This window comes from Monopterus albus, unplaced genomic scaffold (genome assembly GCF_001952655.1).
Source record: "Monopterus albus unplaced genomic scaffold, M_albus_1.0 scaffold174.1, whole genome shotgun sequence".
Classification (NCBI taxonomy): domain Eukaryota; kingdom Metazoa; phylum Chordata; class Actinopteri; order Synbranchiformes; family Synbranchidae; genus Monopterus; species Monopterus albus.
The window spans coordinates 1,497,108-1,519,830 of NW_018128054.1; the positions used below are offsets into that span (position 1 = coordinate 1,497,108).

Here is a 22,723-nt window from a genome sequence, read left to right on the forward strand (position 1 = left end):
CACAATGTGATTTGACTGGTTGGTGCTAAGAGTGTTGACAGGTTTTAATCTGATCGACAGCAGGTTAGCCGTGCGGTATAAGTTACCGTGGTGATGCAGCCTGATTAAAAGTGAGCCAGCTCTGTGGTACCAGAAAACCTGAGCTGAGCCCAAAGTTAGTGGACAAGCCACTAATCTTGCTCTGTGGTACAGGGCCCTGGTTTCTGAATGTTGGAAACAGTGACCACATATTGAAATCTGTCATGTTGTTTTGTTGTTACCCGAGGTTATTGTTTGTTTGTTTAGAGAAGCTGGTGAGGTCCATGTAATTGTTTTTATCCCCTGATGAATTAAAAACAGAACTGAAGGAGGGTGTACTTTCTTTTTACCATGACTGTATATTTAATAAACATGTCTTGCTGTCCACCTTGTTGTATTTGGATTGTTGGTATAGCTGCCTCCAGAGCTGCCAGGGACTTCCTGTGGTATTCTGCTTGGGCCTCTAATAACTGAAATATATACACAAACATAAACACAGGTCATATATGCAAACATTCAGATTGTATCACTTAACGATGTGGTTATATTGGAACGGACCATATTTGCATCACCTTCCTGTTTTTATTCCAGGTCATTTAATCTGAGGTGCACTCACCATGACATAATAGCGTGCATACTCTCCTTCTTTGGAAGCAAAGCTGTACATGTCTGCAGAGAGCTGGTCCTGTGGATGAAAAATATATATGCATTTCCATACATGGTAAACATGATATCCACCCCACATCTTCTGTTGGAGAATCTTTTCAATAAGACACTGATGATGTGTCTAATAACATTTTTGTTCCTGATCCACTCCTGCTACAAGGTGTCCTTTGTTCAACCAGTTCTTTAGGTATGATCCTACTCTGAGTCCAGAGCTGAAATGTACAGCCATTAACATTAAATACTGTACATATACATACTTAAACTCCCATGATGGGTACAGCATTGTTCTGTTGTGACACACCAACAAAATAAATCTAATATCCACTGCAAGAGAAATTTAAAACATACCTTGCATATTTCTACTTTATTGTGAGCCTCGTCCACCTCGTCTTTCAGAGAATCAGCCTTTGCTGCCATGGCCTGGTTGGTGGACTTTGCTGCCTGGTACCACCTGCGGGCCAAGAAATTATTTAAATATATTTGATTAGAAATGTTTCCTTCCTTCTTAATATGCAGACCTTTACACATATTCACATCACAAAGTGTAAGATCTACAACCAGGACCACACTCATTTCCTAAATATGCAAAAAAAAGGACAAGTGTGTAATTACAATTGACAGTATTTGAAAATACTACTATTTGCAGACAATAAGCCTGTATACCTTGTCTTGGCTGAGTCATAGTCCAGAACCAGCTTGGCAAGTTGCTTCCGTTGTTTCAGTATATTAGGAATGTCGACCTGCGAGAGAAACAGTGAGCATCGCAGCACGAGTACATAGTAGTATGTACTTTCTAGTCAACCACAGGACTAGCTTTCTCGTGAGAACTTTGTCAATATAAATTATGCAGAATGGTAATCTAACACACAAAAAAAGCCAAAGGCTATGTTTAATTTGGCACAATCTTGAGGAAAAAAAACTGTGTACAGAGTCTGAACAGGCTTATTGAACCTTTTGATTAGTAGCAAGTTGTCTTAAAATATAAAGCAAGGTGTAAAGAGAGTGAAGTTGTCTGTGCCTTTACCTCTGCCAGCTGGCTGAGAGGATCCAGGATGTCTCTCTCAATGTGCACTTCATGCTGCATCATTTCAGTGGCCAACTTGCTCTCTGCCTCCCCACATACATCCATCATCTTGCTGCTCACACACAGACAGAAATGCATACAAACATGAGTTATCACAGTTTTCTCAGTGACAAATGTATTCATCTAAAGAGACGCAGGAGCCCCCTTGTCACACTCTTTACATTCCTTTCACTCCAGCAATCACTTTTAAAGTTGCACCGTGTCGACATAAATGTAATGTCGCATGCTGTTAAATGATGGAGCTTTGCGGTTCTTCTTCCCATCTCACCCGATCAGACTCTCCTCTCCCAGCTGAGCGCCTCCCTCTTGCATGGCCTGGGACAGTGCCGTCAGAGGCAGCTTTTTCTGCAAGCAGACCAGCAGATCAAGTTTGTCCTCTTTAATAATATGCACAAGAGATTACTGAGATGCCAACAGAACAGAAACTATGATAAGCCTGCTTGTTTGTTTGTTTTGACACGTTTAGTTTTCTGGTTTTGGCTAAACTGCGCTGAACAAATAGCCCAAAGATAACACAGTGATCCACACCATGGATTTAGATAATGTCTAAGTCATAACTATCATGTGCTGTTAAGACATTTGTTTATTTAACCATGCCACTGAGTCAATGCACAATTAGGTGATGTAAGTGCAAAATAAATAAAAAGCAACATAGAACAATAAACTGTACCAGTGACTCGTTCAAAAGTTTGTCCGTTTTCTTGTGTGTGTGTGAGAGAGAGATTGAAGCAGGTCTGTTACACAGTGGCAGTGAATCTGGCAGGTAATAAGTGCTGAATATTTTTCTTCTGAGTCCTGCTCCTGTGCGTTACATAAGAAGAGATGCTATGTGTTCACAGCACCAGATAACAGGTCCTTGCTGATACTGACAGTGGTGTCACAGTAATTCACCCTTATTTAATTTCCATATGAGCTACACTAGAGTATCTTTCAGTGGCTTATACCAAAAAGCTTTACACAGAGATCCTTACTCTGACAGAAGTATGTTGACCTTTGCAATAATTGTCCAGATTAGATGCATGACTGCTGAATAAGGTTTGTTTTTTTGTTTTTTTTGCTGTGCAACAAAAATTATCTGGTGTGATCTTCCGTTATTGGAGGAAATCCATGAATCAAGATTACAAAATAAAGGGCATATGATTTTGACAGATCCCTCCCATCTAGCTCACGGCCTTTTTAACTTTCTCCCCTCACACAAGAGGCTTAGAAGTATTAAAACAAAGACGCAGATTTCAGAGTAGCACGTATCCTGAAGCTGTCCAGCTGTTGAATACTGTTGACTCTGCACTGCTGGTTGCTCATTGGGTTTTAATGGAAGGTCATCTGGAGATCGTTGTACTATGTATTTCCTAGGGGGTATTGTTTTAATGTTTTAATAAATTTGATTCTTTCCATTCTTGTATCTTGAGAGAGTGTGTTATTGTTAGTGTGAGCCCGCCAACACAAATTCCAGTCAATGGTGTTGATATAGCAATAAAGCAGTGAAACTTGAAACTTTGTCAAGTAAGTTGACAGTCGAGGACAGTTGTGAGAGTCTACAAAGTACAGCTGCTGAATGAAACCGGGGCAAAAGCAAACAATGGTAAAGAGAAGTCGAGCGCTTCTTACATGTCTTTTTTCAGTGTCTGTACCGAGTTGACCCTGCAGACAAGACACCAGCTTCTTGTGCGTGTTGTGCGACACCAAACGCACCAACTCCAATCGCCTCTCAATCTGAGTAAGCACATAAGACACAAAATGCAACGTTAGAAAATCAGAGCAAACAGAAGAGGCCTAGTGTCAGAAAAGTTCAGTTAACGCAGGATGAAAGCAACGTGTGATGACCATTTTATCTTCTCAGCACACATGCACAGATTTTCCTGTTGAACAAAAACAAACCGGGTGAGGGCTACAAATCAAAACACAGACACAGCACGAGCAAACTTTCCATCCTGCTCGTGTTATTGAAAGATGATGGAGGATGTCAGTACCGTTTGCCCTGTTCTGCAGCGTGCGCTGTTACAACAGGCAACACTGAGAACAGGGAAAACTTCATCTCAGCATGTGAAGACTTCATGCAGGAAAACAAACCTGACCTGATCTACTTGTTTTGTATGTTTTAACTCCTTAACTACAAACAATGAGGCATACCACAACCCATTTTATAGCTCTTCAGAGGTTGAAGTTAATGTCACTAAAGGGAGAGAATCCAGTTGTAGAGACATGAAACAAGGGATGTAAATCCTACTTCTCTAATCTCATTTAAGCACAAACTGTATTTCATGTGGATCGTTCACATCTGGCCAATACTTGATTTGCTTAATAAGGTGAGTATCAAGGCTGATGCAGCCTGGTGCATCCCAATTTCACATGTGTGAGATCTTGCACAGCTACCACCTTTATTAACTCATTAATTTTGTGTGGTAAAATACATTACAACACTTCCAGTAGGAGTGGACGATATGTGTCAAACCACAGTTGTTGCATCAATGCTTATTGTCAAATAATAAACTGGAAGACCAGTTGAGTTTATGGCTAAAAGAGACGCATGAGCGTCTGCAATGAACTATCCAACAATTTTTTAAAAATTACAATACTAAAGTTACTTCATCACAGTGAAGCAACAATTATTGAAAAATCTAATTTTGCCATAAACAAGTTTTGTTAGTTGATTTGCAGTATTGCCCACAATGAATTAATAAAAAATAAACCATCAGGATATAAACAAGTTTTGTGGTATCATCATATTACTCAGGCCTGCAATCCACCGTCACTTGAGTTTGGAAACCACTGTATCCAAGATAAGACACTGACAGTTTGAAGAGGATCTAGTCAGTTTTGTAGTTTCCGTCTGTGCCCACACCTTCATGTGACAAAAACGTAAGTGTCAGACAGTAACTGTGTTTTATACAGTTGACTTCCACATGTTACTGAAATGAACTGAAGCCAGTGGCCGAATGGAAAATAGGTTAAAATGCCTAGAAAACAACGGCTCTCTGTTCTCTCTAAAATGATCAATAGTAACTGATCATATTGCCAATTTCAAGCAAAAAAACACTGGTTCTTAAAACCAGACTGTAAAATGTATATGTATTGGTCATTATCTTCACTGTGGAGATTGTCTGCAATACTTAAAAACAGAGAAAAACGTATGACAACACAAACAACCTAAACGTTTTTCACAATTTTATATTGAACCTAAAACTTGTTGCGGTCGTAGCATTAGTGACACGCTGACTCTGCACGCAGCGAGCTGTCTGTCATCTACAGTAAGTACTCGTTTCCTCTTCCTGCTTTGGTGTAAACATTCAGCTATGTTACAGCATCTCGCTCTACTACTTTAACTTTAGCCTTAATAATCAGCAGTTCTCTTTACATCCATCAGTCTCTCTCTCTCTGTCTGTCTCTCTCTCTCTCTCTCACACATACAGTGGGTACGGAAAGTATTCAGACCCCCTTAAATTTTTCACTTTGTTATATTGCAGCCATATGCTAAAATCATTTAAGTTCATTTTTTTCCTCATTAATGTACACACAGCACCCCATATTGACAGAAAAACACAGAATTTTTGACATTTTTGCAGATTTATTAAAAAAGAAAAACTGAAATATCACATGGTCATAAGTATTCAGACCCTTTGCTCAGTATTTAGTAGATTCATATTAACAAACTCACTGCATCACAACTCACCAGCTCTCCCTCTTCTTCCCTCCTTCAGTAGGCGATCATGGCTATGACAACTCGCTACCGAGCATGCATCCCTTCCTGGCAGCAGTGGGGCCTAGCTTCCGCCAGGGTTATCAAATCAGCAGTTTACAGAGCGTGGACATTTACCCACTCATGTGCCACCTGCTGGCTGTGCCCCCTCAGCCCAACAATGGCACCATGACCTATGCTCGGTGCCTGTTGTCTGCTGAGACATGCTGGGGGGTCTCTGCGATGGTCGGCCTGGTGGTGGTTGTCCTGCTGATACTCTCTTCAATTGGTAAGTCAGAATGATTGCAAAGGTGTATACAGTATATACAGTATTAATCTGTTAATTGTATGGGTAATATGCCCCACATGTAGCATTTAGAAAATATAAAGGGGGCTCAGGATGGATTCCAGGGGGATTCCTCAAAAAAAAGAGTAGCAATCAGCAAACTCAAAGGACTTCTTTTCTCTTCAGTTCTTTTCATGCTCATAAGAAACCGGCAGTCTTCAGGCCCCCGTGCCTTTCAGAGGCTACAGATTGACGACGACGACGATGATGATGACCCCCTGTTGGAGTAGACAAGTCAGAGCTGCACACACACTATTCTGTGTCACCTCTTTGTGCTCCAGTAGGTACTTGACATGTTGCACTTTACTCACTGAGATCTCTGCCCCAGCTTTGACTTTGGTATGTGTGTACTCTATACACATGCAGTACAAAGACCTATTTCAGGCCTACTGACATGCCATGGAGTAGAAACAGCTATAGGAAATAGTGACTACTACAGATGGCACTGACTCTCCATAATGTTACTGTTGGTAAAAATTCTTCTGCAAAATACTTGAACATTTGGTTTTTACTCATTTTTGCTAGTTTGTGGGCTTATTTTTTTAGCAACGTATCACGTGACGTTGTGACCGACACATGCGTCTTGACGTGTCAAGTGTGAGACACACTGGGAAGACAAGCCCCGGCAGACGCTGACCGACAGCGGCAAAATAATTGTAAGCAAAGAGCCCTTTATTAATTATTTGTCCCACTGCCAGTGTTAAAGTCTCTTCAGACAGACAGCCAACCGTCAGCTTGGTGTGTCATGGCCCTTACTTTGCTTATCAAATGCACTCACTCTTCCATGCCCTCCTCACTGACAAACAGTAGGACAAAATATTTTACCACATATTTTAAAACTTTAAAAGTTGTATATTTGACCATATGCCAGTATTATCAACTGAAGAGATAAATGAGGCACAGAAAAAGGGGTCCTTGTTTCCAAGTTATAGAAAATTACTAGCTAGTTATTGCTTTTCCTCCTCCCTCTCCCTTTTCTTTCTCCTCCTCTTTTCCTGCAGCTGCTGCTTCATGCCAGACCACAGCTGGACTTGGCTTCCTCGCCTGGATCCAATTGATTCACTCACCATTCAGCTGATCCCCAGCTCTGATTAACGCAGGGAAGTCTAGCTCCATTTGGTGATGACTCGATTAGATCCAGACCTCCAACCCTCTATGCCAAGAAGGGAGGACAGAGGCCTGAGTGACTGCAGTGTGGGCGGTATGGCAGACTGGATACACTGGGAGAGAGCATTGTCTTTGCTGATGGAAAGACTTTTCCATTTGCATATACCACAATACACACAATGAATGTACAAAATATCTCTTATGCTGAACTGAAGTATGCTTTAAACAATTTATATGTCTGAAAGTTTAAATATTCCTCTCTACATAACGTGTCTGCCCCTTTTACCTATACTGTTATGATGTCATAGATAACTGGCAGCGAATGAATAAGGGAAAAACTACCCTTTAATATTAGTAAGTCTTAAACAAAGATCTTAAACTTCAGTTAGTCACAGAGTTGAAGGGAGGAAAAAAGCAAAAAGCTGAATAATTCCCTGATTACAGACACAGACACAGACACAGAGACGATCCATTCATCCCGCCTCTCCAGTTATGGAGTTGTCCAAAGGTTTATGGGACTATTACTACCCTCTAGCTTTTCCAGACAGCAATGAAAACAGGGGAGAGAGAGAGAGAGAGAGAGAGAGAGAGAGAGAGAGAGAGAGAGAGAGATGACAACCTCTGACCTGCCACAACAGAAGATGTGGAATGTTCAGTGAGTCACAGAGGAAACAGACGGGTGGATACAGTTTTGCTTTTTGGCTGAGAGCTGCTTGTTATGACAGACTACTAGCTGGCTGACCTTGTTTCTAACTAACTGATGACAAAGCAGAAACAGGATTAGAACACAGCAACAGCCAGAAAAGTCATGCTTTTTAAGGACTAGGTTGACATTTAGGGAAATACAATGACACTGTGATTTTAGGAGGGACTACGTGACGCTGTTATACTGGTTTCCTTTCACAGGCTATTTCCCTAGGTTTCTACTTCCCCAGGTTTCCAGTCCTTATGCACAGCCAAGCTAAGCTAACTGGCTACTGGCTCTAGAGATATGAGAGTGGCCATCGTCAAACTCTTAGCAACAAAATGAAAAAAGCATATTTCCCAAAATGACAAGGTTTGTGTTTGGCTCACAAATGCCTGTTTAACACAAAGCATCCCCAGTAGATGGGAGCACTCACAGCCTGGCAAGCTGCAATACAATCCAGTCTGAAAGCCTCCTCGACTGAAGCAGGACACGTCCAAACACGATAAACACCTTAGGGAATGCAAAAGACTATGGAAAAAAGGAAGAGACTACTACAACACCATGGGAACCACAGTGTCAAATTTCATGTTGAACAGTTTGGAGAAGGAGAAAAGGAAGAACTATTGATGTATGATTTTAATCAGGCAGGGTATCTATAAAAGTGACTAAAATGTATCCTGATTGATCATATGACGTCTTTTTGTAATTCTGAAAGATTCCAACTTAGAGCTCAAGTTACTATGGCACAAAACATCCAATCGGCAACTTCCACTTTGCTGACTGCATGACAGTCACATTCCTCTCTGGGAGCTGGAGCTGAAGGAATGTCAAACGCCAGCACAAAGCTCGTGTCGTTCAGGACAAGGACCAAAGATAAGCGTTGTCAGGAAGAGCTGGGTCAATGTTTGCTCTGGGTAAATTAAATATATGCCCAGATTTAACCATTTCTACTGTAAATGCAAAAAAAAACCCAACAATGGCTTGAAAGTTTGTCTTGATTAGAGCAATACAACCATCACAGGTCACTGGTGAACGTCAGTAAACTGACGTCTGTGACTTAAAGACATTGTTCAAAGCTTTTTTCCTTCAATCTTTCACCTCTACTTCTCTTCCACAGGCAAACATGCTCTTTTTGCAGTGTCTCTCTTATTTATTCACACTCTGTTCCTAGTAGTGATCACACCGTTTCTCTAGCCAGCACACTCCCCTCCCCCAACACACACACACAGCACACGTCCAGTATTATTTCAAGAAAACCGAACATCTCCAGGGTTTGCCATGAGTGGAAAACCAACTTTTCGTCCTGTGCCAAATCTCCGAGCTGGCCAGGTGTTAGTGAATGAAAGACTCCCCAGTAATATTTCAACACCAAGTGTTTTACTCCAAAACTGCAGAGAGGCTTGGCATCAGAAAGCTGCTAAGGCATGATGGCTTTAACAGAGCCTGAGGAGAACTTCTAAGTCCTAATGATAACTTCCCTATTTACTCTCCCACAAAACAACCTCTAAAAGAGCAGTTTTTAGTTAAAACTAAAGTGGGCGGGACACAGATAACAAATCACAGCTACATTAACATATAAACACTTTGTGCCGGATCATTGATGCCAGTGTAGCTGTTCACAGCTGAGTGTGATAAATAATACAATGGATACAATGACATGAGGTTTACAGAGGTCGACAGAAAGTTAATTATAGTGTGACCTTAATTACTTTTTAAGGTGCAAACAGTTTTTAAGTTCCACCTTTCTTGCTTTTACATAAAAATATGTTCTCATTTCAAATGACAGAATCTTCTACCTGAATAACAAACATGCAGCTTTAACAACAGAAACGTTAACTGCAAAATAGAACAAACTACTATTTTGCACATGATGCATATGAGCAGTGACAGTGGAGAACGTCATATTCACCTGTAGGAGGTCATCACTCAGCACCTCAGTTTTCTCAGCCCTGTTGAGAGAAACAAAGTGACAACAGATAAGAAAACACACCTTCAGCATACAGGGGTTAGACACAGTACACTGCAAACCCATGAACAATATAGAGCAATCCAAAAACCAGGAGAGGGCGCATCTGTTTTCTGTCTAAACAAACTGTACATGAACAGGACTTGAGGGGCCATGTGTAAAAAGACTACTAGTATTATTATGAATCAAACGCACATTTTATTTCAACTAAACAAAACCCGACTTGTAGAAAAACAGATGAGCCGACAGAAACAGACCATCGAACTAAAGCAGAGCGGGCGCACACGGTTTGCAGTGTGTGTGTGTGTGTGTGTGTGTGTGTGTCTGCAGCAAACCTACACAACATGCTTATATGCTCCACAACTAACTGTTGTCGCATCATGTGCTTTTTAATGACGTGAAATGTGCTGGGAGCATATCAGGCATGATGACTGACTGGGTAGCATTCGCGCGCACACACACACACACACACACACACACACACACACACACACTCTGCAGAAGCCCACCACTACTCACGCCTATGGCTGTTTTCCACAGTGGATTCCTCCACCATGCCCAAACACACACTTCCTCTTGTGTCATCTGCACCTTGTTTGTTATGGCAACAGGGGAAGGCATGCGTGTGTTTGCGTGGAGGCGGGTGAGAGTTGTTGAAGTGGCATGTTGATGTCTAAAACACCAAACACACTGCACATTGTAGCAGAGTCTGCAGAAATCAGGACACTGTGACATCACTCCAAAATGTGAAGAAAATGTTGACAAAATGCCAAAATCTTCTCAGTAACATCTGAAATAAGATGCACGTTTGCTTCTTTAGATGTGAGCTCAGACTAACTTTGCAGATTTTTCCCCAAATCATTGTTCTCAGTTTCTTGGCTTGAATCTTGCTGAGCTAGCAAATCCAGCCAGCCAGCTCATCACTCACCCGATCAATATCCAACACACACAAAAATCCCCCGGGGATCTCTTCCCTCCCTTTGCCAGTGCAGGCCTAAACTACAGATTTAAATCTGGCAGGGATCAATTAACCCTCTCCCTCACAGAGTTATTACCTAATACTGCTGTAAGACCCAGGAATCCGATCCTCACAGGTTTACCCTAAAGCTTACCTCACTACTCCTGAAATATCCCCACTGTTCGTCAAAAACAACTGTGGCTCTACCCTGAGCAGAGACTTTTATTCAACGGTCTTGCCAATGATGGAAATCCATGAGACAGGTTTGAGTTAAATGTGAGGAATGATTTGCTGTTTGGAACTCCCTACAACCGCTGTCCAATGTTGAAAGCCGGGTGCCATCAGTCGCCCAAACATGCATCTTCGCAATGAATGAGATCCTTCTTATCATGCAATCATCCTGGTTTGATTATTGTAACTCACTTTATTCCTGTCTTAGTCAACACAACCTATCCAAAGTCCAACTTGCCCAGAATACTGCTGCAAGGCGTCTCACTAAAGCCAGAAAAAGAAGCCATATACTCTTAACTCCACTCTTGGCATCCCTGCACAGATCACCCGCTCGTTTTAGAACAGACTTTAAAATGTTTACTTTAAAGGCACTGATCTGCTGAGTTCACACCCACTTAAGAACCCAAGTGCGATCTGAGATTTATTAGTGACACCCTGGTCTAAGTTAAAAAGCAGAGGTGAGCGGGTCCCTCGACTCTGGAAGGACCAGCTGGAGCAGGACAGACAGGCTGCCTTTGGAGTCTCTCTGGAAAACTCTTGTTCTAGAGAGGTTTGTCAGACAAAAGGAGACTTTATGAGACGACATCATGAGCCCTGGGGTGTGGTAATCAGCATTCTTTTACTGATGTAACAAACCAAGTAAGAATAACATTTGACAGATTAATAAAGATAGAAATCATTAGTTGGCATCAAATGTCTGGCCAGATTCATATTGTCGTTCACTCATTATCGGATCAAACTGTTCAGGATTGAAATCCAGAGTTTTACCAGTTTTACTGCAGCAAAGTTCGGCTGTTTGACAACATTTAATTTCTTTGAACACTGGCTCCTTTTTGTTTTTTCCTGGCAAAGAGAGAACTCATCATTTAGGTTTAATATACATACAAATGATTTTCATACAGTACTAACACAGCCTGGCAAATGGCAAGTAAGCCATTTATCTATCAGTTCAGCAGAGGGTGAGAGGTACAGTACAGTCTGTGATGGGACGTGATCTGCAGCCAGAACATCCACACTGGGCTAAATCCCTCTCCTCCGAAGGAAAAAGCTACATGAGCAATCTTTAGATTCCTATCAATATTAAATTAGCATCGATTTGACTGGTGGACACTTTAGTGCTGGGCAGCAGCTACTGTTCTAAAAACAGACTTTCACAAATGCTGGAGGTCCAGGCCCTGAAAGAAACGCACCCAGAAGGCCGAACAAGAATTTTAACTGGACCACGTTATGTAAATAAGCCAAGAAGAAGAGTAACCACGCGTTCAGAAACACTAAACCCGTGCATGTTCTTATGGAGTCCATGTTTAACTGCCTACATTTTCATCCCAAATCAAAGTTTTGTTACACTGCTCTGTGTACGCTCGCCTTTCCAAAGTGCTCTGGAGGGATACACGGCTCACTTGTACATCAGACTGCTTCCTCCTTATAAATCACACGTAGATCCAACCAGCTTCCTCGTTTTTAAACACCCCCCGTGGCTGTGTGATGTTCCCAGCCCTCCCAACTGTGCACACATTAAAGCTTACTCCACAGAAACCCCCTCTGTGCCTGGCCCATCACAAGCTGATCATGTTTAAGTTAAATGAAGACCAGTGAAGCACTGCTTCTCTGATCACTGACTGCCTACCCCCATATTAAACATGATACCACCAATTCCAAGCATTTCGTTTCTAACTCCCACTCTGTGACATGTCATCAGAGGATTTCCAGCATGTTCAACTCTGTGCAGCAGTAATGCACGGTGGGTGTGTGCCTGCAAAGCCTTCTGCCCCGGTAAGCCACCATTCTGCCCAGTTTAGTTTTACTGCTCTTACACAACATATGGAGGAATGCATATAAGAAACCTGCAGTCGGTTCCTCCAGGGTATCGGCTGGAAAGTCATCCTGAAAAGTGATTAGGAAGACATTATCTGCAGACACCATTAACGCAGTAAGAGCTGGAGACATCATCTCAGTGGCTCCTGAGAGCAAACAGGGCTTGATGATGGCAGAAGAGAAGGAGATGGTATAGATACTCTGTCTGTGTGTGTGTGTGTGTAAACTAAGTGCAGGAGATGTGTTTGTTTGTACATCTAGCCTCCAACTTCAGAAAGAGCAACGACCCTACTTCTGGGTAGTGAAGTCAAAGGTGGCAACATAAGAGCCCAAAGACGCAGAAGGCCCGGCGGGTTTAATAAAAACGTCTGGGCGGCAGAGCAATGTGTTCTTCTGAGGGGTCAGACTGCTGCCTCCAGGTCCTGGCTACTGAAAGATAAAGACATCCAGGTACTGTCAAAGTGTAAGTGTTTTAATCAGAGCTGAAACAACTGTTCAGCCCAATCTAATAGTCACCAACTTCACAGTGTAAGCCACATACACTGATATCAGAGGAACATTTAAGTGATTTAAACACAGAACCATATCTTGAAATCCCTGAACTTTATCAAAACTGATTCCATTGTCCTCTTTAAACTTTAAAGAGGCCATGAACATGAAAACCAAAGTTCACAAAGTTTCTGGGCAGGTTTAGTTGTTTGACCCTAAACTACAAAGTGTTGCTTTACTTTCCTGTAACTATCCAGGTTGGGCTACACAACAAAACGTGGCCCAGCCCTTCCGACAGCACCCACAGCAAGAAGACTGATGACAATGGGAAAACCAGCCCTGTTTTGACAAACCATGAAAAGCAACATCACCGTTGGCCTGCTATAAATACATGACACCTATTTGCAACAGTGCGCGCTGTTAAACTAGGCTGAACACCCACCTTCCAACTGTCTGGTTGGCGAGTTGCTTCATGCGATTGAATTGTTTCTTCATGTTTCCAATCTTTTTTGTCTCCTGCAAGTCTCTAAAAGTTAGCGGCACCTCCTGGGCGATGTCGTTCATCCACCGCGGATCCAAAAGTCGCACTACGTTGCAGCCATTGTTGCAGGAAAGGCTGTGCTACTCTAACATGATCCACTAGAACTGAACGGTTTCCTGGTTGAACCCGGTGACATTGGCCGCAGCTGCAAAATCCCACGTTGGAAGGCAGAAATGTCAGGTGAAACAGCCTGCGACCAGCTTGTAGATCCACATAACCGCCACCGTCAGACGCTGTTAAACTCGCTGGTTCCAGTGCAATCAGTGTGGTAGGAAGAAGGAAGTGTCTTTACTTCCCTACTCTGCGCTGCATGGCCCCAGTGTAACATGTGATACCTTAACGAGAAGAGGAAAGGCTCGACTCGGCTGTCGGACTGCATGGCCTTAGACAAATCAGTCACTTTAAAGTGTGTGTCAAACGTGCACCGTCACATTAGATTAGTAAAAACACTGGTTATGTCAAATAAATGGCTGAACTAATGGGGAAACTGGAAAACCATGACAAAAGTTAAATTAAGCCGTCTATTTACCAAAAACAACAACAAACAAACAAAATGTATGATAAACATGATTCAGCTCTTTAAAAGCGCTTTCATTCTGCACACGCTGATCCAGGGTCGGTCTGGTTCAATAACTGGCTAACTCTTCTTCAGGTGATGTGGCTGATTGCAGATCAGTTTGTCTTTGAAGGACCATATTATTATTCAGAGTGAAATGCTGCCACCTGGTGGCCGCCGCCCTGTTATCACACCCTCTCCGAGAGCCCTACTTATTTTTCCACTGATCCCGAGTCATATCTGACCACACAGAGCTTTGGTTATATCTGGAGAGGTTTCTACCTCTGACACCAAAAATAAAATAGGAAATAAATGTTTTTTGAGCAGCTAGACTCAGTCTTCCTTGTCTCCTATGACAAATATTCATTTACTGAGCAAATTACAAATACTTAAGATGAACATTTCCTGGTTTTGCAGACCTCTACTGAAGAGTTGATGGCATCTTAATGAGATAATGTCACATCAGCTTAAGTTATATAAATCATGAGATGGTTTTATCATATTCAAACAGTAAAATGAGACCTTTTTTAAACATAAAGGTTAAATAAACAGAAGTCATGGTTCTTTTTCACATTTGATGGTGCACACCTGCTCCTTTTCAGAATTCCTACAAAATACATCATTCAGGATGTGTCACTGTAATGCCAGACTCTTTGTTTAATACAAGATCACATGGACATTAGTCTATTTGTCAACCAGGTGCATGAGTGATGACAATTATATGTACAACTTTGGAGAAGTAAATTGTCTTTCTCGTTGCCTTTTGAAATTTGAACAACACATTTCAAAAATGCTTGAGCCAAAATTGAATTACTTCACATTTTCAACCACAAACGCTGGCCACCATCAAAAGGAGACCAAATGGCAACCTTTTCAAAGCCAAGAGCCATCTCTGCTGTAGCTTTGTCTTCCTGGTTCCTTGTCCCCGGTCTCTATAGCCAGAGCAATGAATGCCTGTTCGACACTGCAGGGTATCATGCTGTTTCCATATTGTACCCCTGGGCCTCCCCACAGCAGTGGCCCACATGGGAAAGCAGGCCAGGCGGTGGGATAAACCAATTACACCCCAGTCTGGGTGGACTCCTGCCGGTGCACCATGCAGCAGCTCCAGGCTGAGACCTCCTGGACTCGATCCCCTTGAGAGCCTGCTGGAATTCCCAGAAATGAGAATTGTCTGGTCTCAAAAGCCTGTGAAGAGGTTATATTTTGCTTGGACATTTGACATGGTGCCCCCCGGGACAATACTGAGGGTGGAGACTCCAAACTTGGTTTCTATAGGATGAAAACAGTTTGTGGAAGGTTTAAGTTTTAAGTAAAATTCACCAAATAGGATTTTTTTTAAAACAACTGTACATAAATAGTCAGCTCTGGTCACCCTGAAATGTTTTTGTATTAGGGCTTTTTAAATTTGATCAAAAACAGATGGAACAAAACTGTCATTTTAATAAAGGCCTTGATTTCTTTAAAAAGTCCAGAAGTATGTTTTCGTGGCTGAGGAAACCTCAGTATGCAGCTTATCGCTTTAGCTGAGAGTGATACATGCACAGAGAAACATGAACTTTGATCAGACTATAGCAGAAATGCACAAGAAGAGAAAAATGTGGCTGGAGTGAGCGCTCGCCACTCCTCTGGCTTCCTGGATTCGTGAGCCCTGATGGTTTCTAGAGGACGGCAGCCGTGACAATGGTCATTATGTCTGCCAGAGGCCTCGTCACTGCGGGCCCATTGTGTGGGCCCCATTCACCACACACTCATTTACACTTTCATTGGCAGCTATTTAGTTCTCATAAAAAGTTCAACACACCAATTTGTGAGCCCTGCTCAGCCAAGGAGAAGTGTGGAATAGGCTAAGAAAGCGGTTGCTTTAAAAGTCAATTAATTGTTCCCCTCTTATGGGGGAGGCCAAGGGGAAAGATCCCCAGGCTTTGGGGCCTCACATTTGTCCATTCGTCTTCTTGGGCCTTGACACAGGGGCCACACAACCCAGAAGAAAAGTCTGAATCAATCTACTGAAAGCTTTAGCTATCTAAAAAGATTTTGTATTTCATCATATGACAGGGCAATTTTATTTTCATAAGAAACTGATTACAAGGGAAAAACTGGAATGCCAAAGGAAATGGGCCAAAATCAGCTTTCATGATCCTCTAAATGCCATTCTCTAAAAAAAACCAGTATATGATAGGAAACTGGGGTGTGAATTCATTTAAGCCTTCACTGAGCCACCTATCAAAAAGGGCACAGAGGGGCTCGTGCATTCTTGTGACCTAGACGACCTCATGAAATTTAGATTTTATGCACTGTTCATGAACTCAGCTCACTTTTAAACACTTCATTGGTTTCATCTATAGGACTAGATTCTCTAAAACTAAATCTACTGGTAATTGGAGACATATATGAGATAATAAAAGCCATCCAAGGAATCTGGAGTTAAAACATGTATTCTTGATGATCTAAGGGAGAGACCGGCATATAACACGGTTTATTGGATCCAGCCAAAAGTAAGGGTTCAGAAAATTTTGCACCATAAAAACTGAAAAAAGAAAACTATCATTCCCATCTCAGTTAAGAGGGCAGCTGTCACACACTGAGCCAGCAAAGTGAACAACGGTCGATGAGGAGGGAAGCAACCCAACTCCTTCTTAGTCTCCTAGGACCAAGGGCGATGATGGGAAAGAGACAAAGAATGGCCCTCTCTGAGCCCCAGAGCAGGAGGCCCTGCTGTTTGCCCCTCATCCGCTCCTCCAAATGTGTTTTTCACCAGCATTTCAGTAGCTTTGTCCCTGCTAGTGATGCTGGATGCCACCTTAATAGTACATTACAACATTACAGGAATCCCACAGTGCCAGTATTGGGCTAAGAATGCCTGTGGATAAAGACTGCTGTGCTCAGTGGTGCAAAAACAACACACTTTCTCAGTCTAAAGGGAAGTCACAGGAATTCTGACGTGCTGCCCGGGCAGTCTGGTAGACAAACAGGAAGTCTTTGTATCGCGGGGCACACCCTAACCAAGCTTCCCCAAAGTGTTCTGACCCTGTGAAAAGAAACTCTCCGTCCCCAGGCTTCACATGGCACTGCAGGAGAGTGTGGATGTGTCCCCGCCAAGAGGAGATGGACAGAGACGGCCCCGCCTGTCGCTCGAACACTCCACTGCGCTGCCAGTACACCCTCACCGCTGTCACCTCCACCAGTGATGTCTGGTGTTCAGAATCATGGGAGACATTATTAATGTGTCCTCGAACCACTGAAATAGAAGTAACAGAATTATTATGACCGGGGTCATAAAATCAGTGCATAAAGGCAAGTGAAAAATAGAAAATAGCTTTCAATTTGCTTTCGGTTTGCTTCTATTTACACCTTTCCTGATCACTTCTCTTAAATGAACACAGAGGTCTTGTAAAACAAAAGCAGGGAAATCAAACTCTGACAGCCAGCACAGTAACATTAATGAATGGTGGATGAGGATCCTGAAGTAAAAGTGGCAGTAACACATTACGTTACACCTGACAAAAGTTAATAGTGCACAAAGTATTATCATCAAACCTAAAGATTGAATATAATTACTCAGCATAGCCTCAGTAAGTGCATTTTATAATATGTATTGTATAGTGATGCACTAACCACTGCAGCGCTGTGCCGCCTAGTTTGTGACTTTCTTTTTCAAATATTTTTATTGTAGAAATCTGCTCCAAAACTTGTCTTAATGAGGAGAGGTGCCGTCGATGGCCTCCTGTGACCCAAACTCGCTGAACAGCGCCGGCAGCAGTGCAGAGATATCAGCTTCTAAAAGGGTTTGAGTGGGATCAACCTCTCTAACCAGTCAGACATTTTCAATTATTTCTGTTTGATCAGTAAGTTTTGTTGCATTGTCATTTGCTGTAATTTCAAAACGACAACTATCTGAAGAGCTGGGCAGAGCGTGGCAGAGCGTAGTAGAGCACAGTGGAGCAGGGAGAGGGAGCGCCGGGCGGAGCACAGTGGATTGATTTGGAGTTTCATGCTGGTGTGGCCTTAGGTTACATACTGTAGCTTTAACTATGGATGATATTGACAAGGCAGGAAGGCTCCAATATAAAAGGTGCTCTGCAATTGTGTTTTATTAGATGGCAAGTAACAGATCTGGGTTTGTAGAGTAAAAAGATATATGCACCTACCAAAATCACTGCTGCAAATGGCCATAAGGAGTTCTGTATCACTGCAGGGCCGACAAGAAGCTGTGGGTAGAGAAAACTCTTTTTGCCATATTACATGGTGACATTTAAGAAGATGAAACCTCAAATCACTTTGTCAGTCATGATCAACCTCTCCCAAATCACGTGTGACCACCCAAAGCTCTATGGCTGACACTGGTTGATAGATGGGCGTTATTTCTCATTCCTCCCATCTCACTGACCTAAAATCTGACACTCCATTCATTTCCCTTCTCACATCAAAGAGTGAAGAAACAAGGGGTTAGATGAAGGAATGCTGCTCCTGTGTCTGTGCTCCTTTAAGTGCTCTGTACACCAAACCGCCTCCAGATGAAAAACCTTGGCTGGTCTTGACCCCGCGTTTGACTCCTATTGTATCTATCTAATTGAATGACCCCATGCCAATGCAGGAGCCTGCAGGAGTCAAACACTCCACCAGTCTGGCAACACAGAGAAGTGAAACCGGCAGCTGTCTATTATGACATCACCGCACTAGGAAAGGCCCGCACACATGGATAAATGCTAATAAACACACATGCACAATGATAAGGAATTTGTAGAATCTGCAAAGTATTTGCCGTCTCAATTCAGGCCCCCTGGCCCGGTGCCCTCTCGCTGCCCTCTTGCTACCCTGTGGTCTGATCTGTCTCTTCTGCTTTGTCCCTCGATGGAAACCAGACAGCCAGACTAAACAGAAGACTGACCAGCAGCTCTATGTTCCAATCGGAAAAACTGGGCTGTGTAATTGAATAACTGCTCTGTTCCCTAAAGAGCCAAGATCGGTCCTTTACACTCCACTTACCAAACATTTCAACCAGCTGCATTAGTTGATTCAATAAATGGCTTTAAAACCATATTAGAATTTTTTATTAAGGCACTATAAGTTATAAGCTAATGAAAGGCTTTATTAATGGGTGAATGTTCACCAACACATTATAGAAACACTTATATATTTTTGTGTTTATCATTTCCATTTAGTTCAAAATGGGTTAATTATTAATAAATGCTTAATACATTGTTGATAAATTTTGGTCCAGCAGGTCAGAGGTTGATGTGGTCCAATGAGTCAGAAGGGTTCTTCACAAAAGGTTATTAATGGTACCGATATTTACTCAAGGTACAATTTTAACATGCCTTACTTGATGAATACGTCCATGTTACTTACTCCATACATCTCAGAGGAAAATGTAACCTTTCCAAAAATGAATTGGCAATAAAAACATGCAATAATCTGATCAAATTCAACACATTGTTAAAGAATTAACTAGTGGTTTCCAACCTTTTTGTCTTGTAACCTTTTCCTCTAAATCAGTTTAATTTTGAATGCAAGGCTGTTACTTGTAATAAGGTTCTTTTTAAAAACATTAAGGTATCGGGAAAGCTTTTGAGTACTTTGTTTTTTCCCACTGCTTGTAAATACTATATAAACCTGAGCAATAAATCGTTTTATTGAACACTAATAAAGCCTTTGGATAGACTACAACTTACAATCTAGATGGGTACTCACCCTGCAGATGGCTGTGGCCCAGGTTGGCCGCAGCACTCCTGTTGCCCACCAGCTCATATCTGAAGCCTACGGTGCGTCTGTTCCAGTGTCCATCTGTCTGGGGGCTGGCTTGGAGGTAGATAGCGGGCCGGCGTGGTCCAGATGCCCGGAAACAGAACACCTGTTGTGGCCGCCAGTCGTGCGTCACCAGCAGCTGCAGCTCTCCGGCCCGTTCAATAAACACGCTGGCCCCACGGAGAGAGGGAGACGGTTTGATGCAGACGGTGGTGCGGGGGGCGGAGGACAAGTTGGGCTCTAGCACCACCCGGAGAGCCTGGCCCGGGTACACCCACCTCACCGAGCCCTCTGTACAGCGCAGCCGCACCTGGAGCACAATCCTGGAGTCCACACCAGCTGCAAAGCCGCTGGATTACGGGGATGTGGGTGGGGATATGCCATGGAGTATATTGGTATAGTGTCTTATTGTTTGATAAATAATTTGGCTATGATCGGTAACAGGCTGCTGATTAAAACAAACTGTATGTTGCCAGGTTAAAAAGAAAAACACTTGGTCGCTATAATTTCTATTCAGTAATAATGAAGATAAAATGTTGGTAAATGTTCCTGAATATTTCACTTTCTAATTATCCAATAGGTCCGCAGTCACAAATGTTAATAGGTCATTAATGACGGGGTTTATTCTTCCAAATATATTGTTAATAATTGTTATTATTATTTTAAGACTAAGTGTTCTTTCTGGCTTTTGACTCCTTACCTGACTCCAAAGGGGAGCTGCACAAGAATTCCTATATTCCTAGACTGTCTGTTTATGCATAAATGGCAAATACAAATCTTTCTCTCTCTATTATTCTTATCATGTCTTTTTAACAATAAAGAATTTGCCTATTATTTGCTGTTACATGTTAGACATAGCGCCGAGCTTTTTAAACGGCCTGTTTGCCACTTAGTGTTACTTTGGTTTCAAAAGGCGGTGAAATTACCTTCCAGTCCAGTTGCACAGATCAGCTGCAAGGTGCCGCAAATGAAGGAGCACAAAACACATCAGCGTGATCAGATTTGGCCACATCTCAGCCACGGAAAGTTGAAAATCCAGAAGGACATGGACGGCAACTCATGGCTAGAAAACGTATCTGTGAGTCCAGGACTGTAGTGAGAACGCTCTCTCTCTCTCTCTCTCTCTCTCTCTCTCTCTCTTACTCCCTCGCTCCATCTCTTACACACGCACACACACTCTCTCTCTCCTTCTGATTAGGCTATAGGGCTGGTCCAGTGGGGACGCTGGACTCTAAGGTTATTTGTCTTTGGCTTCAGACATCTGTTAACATGCACAATAATTCATTCACTTTAAAATGCTCTCCTTGGTTTATCACTTTATCCAAATTCTTGAACTTATCGTTTAATATTCTCTCGTTTTTAATTCTCTCTATTTGTTGATTGTTACATGAAAATTGTAAAATTGAAATAAGCTACAAACATACATAAAGGAAATAAAAATGTGTCACAGAGACAATTTAAAACCAAAGAAACCTCAAAAATAAAAGCCCACGGTGTTTGTTTCTGCGCTTGAGTGCCATCTAGTGGCGGGGGGATGCAACACACCCCCTTCACATCTGGAAAAACGTCTGCTGGAGGCTGTTTCCAGCCTGAAACCGAGAGCAGGAGGGGGCTGTAACTCAGCACCCGCTAACGTTGTAGAGGAATACAAACTGGAAGGAGCTGCCATCTTTCATCAATGATTAATCCAGTAAGGCGCGCTTATTTTTAACTTGTAGGGTCTTTGTGCAAAAATGACTTGGCAGCGATTCAAGGTCTCACTGGTGGCGACATCTTGTGGCGGTAAACGCAGTGGAGCGTGGCCGCGCAGACCAGTGAGAGGCTGGTGGCTGCAGCTTCTCTCAGGGTTTACGCACAGGGCCCCAGGCAGCATCGCATCAGAAGGCTGAGGTTTTTGAGGAGTATGTCGTTGAGGAAATTACACTCATATGGAGAGTTCGACCAGATGTTGCCTCAGCTGCAGGAAAAGCCTTTGCTGCAACTGAGTCTCGAAATATGCTTGAGATCTTGAACCTACATTTGACGCCACAGCGTTAAAAGCCTGTTCACAAGAGAAAATGCAGTTGTGATGAGTGACAGTACAGTAAGATGTATGAAAAATGTGGCAAAGAAGCAACGGGGGAGGGTCACTTCTTTCTGATTGTACCTTTAAAAAAACGTCAAGAAAATTGTGCTTCACCTTCACTGTCCATTTGGATATTAGCCCATTCAAAACTTGAATGTTACCCTAGAATGACATGACTCCTCTAACGTTAAAATGACTTAGTGAGTTGTTTTAAGGGACACCACGCACAACCAAATGAATAGAGGCCTTGTACCTGAAGGAAGCGCACTGCAGCTGGATCCCTCACACTGCAGGCCTAATGGACACGTCAGAAAACACTGATGGGACTAATGTTAAAACTAAGCCGATCTTTAAAATTGCACATTTAAAACATTCTAAAAATTAAATATTTAAATTGTAAACCTCAACTCGCCCAATTAGACTCGGGGTCACATTGTCTTTCACCCCTTATCGACGTCCTGTCCACCTACTAAGATGGCGCACTGATGTTAAATAATCCTAAACCGATCATTTGCAGTGTGTCGTGAGTCAAACGCAGCTTCCTCCGCTAAAGTTTGTCTGTCTGCTAAAACCCGGTTTGGGGTTTGGCCGCGCACAGTACACGACAGTGATGATGATAAAACAAAAAGAACGCGCTTCGTTAGGTGTCGATCTGTAATTACAGCAGCTGGACAGCCACAAACTCAAACAGCCGACAAAGCAAATTCATTCCAGAAATCCCAACTTGAAATCAGGCCTTCATGGTTTGAACTGGTCCAGTGAGGTCACG

General features: G+C 42.5%; 3 protein-coding genes across 9 annotated transcripts in view; 1 reads left to right on the forward strand and 2 right to left on the reverse strand.

The window, feature by feature from the left end:
• Positions 1–14,367, reverse strand: part of arhgap17b (Rho GTPase activating protein 17b) — a 29,290-nt gene extending 14,923 nt beyond the window's left edge. The window contains exons 1-9 of one of the 3 annotated variants that reach the window (XM_020616417.1): positions 13,487–14,367; positions 9,495–9,534; positions 3,377–3,481; positions 2,037–2,113; positions 1,709–1,820; positions 1,348–1,424; positions 1,033–1,135; positions 635–703; positions 407–488 (exon numbers count right to left, since the gene is read on the reverse strand). In XM_020616417.1, the coding sequence (XP_020472073.1) occupies positions 407–488; positions 635–703; positions 1,033–1,135; positions 1,348–1,424; positions 1,709–1,820; positions 2,037–2,113; positions 3,377–3,481; positions 9,495–9,534; positions 13,487–13,608 (787 nt within the window). In that variant the 5' untranslated portion in view covers positions 13,609–14,367. The remainder of the gene's footprint in view (positions 1–406; positions 489–634; positions 704–1,032; positions 1,136–1,347; positions 1,425–1,708; positions 1,821–2,036; positions 2,114–3,376; positions 3,482–9,494; positions 9,535–13,486) is intronic. The other 2 variants (XM_020616419.1, XM_020616418.1) reach the window with 2 other exon arrangements.
• Positions 5,427–6,285, forward strand: LOC109969500 (bis(5'-adenosyl)-triphosphatase enpp4-like). The gene is made up of 2 exons (XM_020616420.1): positions 5,427–5,733; positions 5,917–6,285. The coding sequence occupies exons 1-2, from the start codon at positions 5,502–5,504 to the stop codon at positions 6,018–6,020; spliced, it is 336 nt and encodes a 111-aa protein (XP_020472076.1). The 5' UTR covers positions 5,427–5,501; the 3' UTR covers positions 6,021–6,285.
• Positions 14,368–14,596: 229 nt separating the features above from the next.
• LOC109969471 (meteorin-like protein) lies at positions 14,597–22,295 on the reverse strand. Of its 5 annotated transcripts, none has more exons than XM_020616384.1 (4): positions 20,816–22,295; positions 19,836–20,239; positions 18,293–18,352; positions 14,597–17,335 (listed from the first exon to the last, which is right to left on the reverse strand). In XM_020616384.1, the coding sequence occupies exons 1-4, from the start codon at positions 20,899–20,901 to the stop codon at positions 17,070–17,072; spliced, it is 816 nt and encodes a 271-aa protein (XP_020472040.1). In that variant the 5' UTR covers positions 20,902–22,295; the 3' UTR covers positions 14,597–17,069. The 5 variants fall into 5 exon arrangements, with proteins under 5 accessions (XP_020472040.1, XP_020472037.1, XP_020472038.1 ...); XM_020616381.1 differs by having other exon boundaries at positions 14,597–17,382; XM_020616382.1 differs by having other exon boundaries at positions 18,293–18,370.
• Positions 22,296–22,723: the final 428 nt, after the last annotated feature.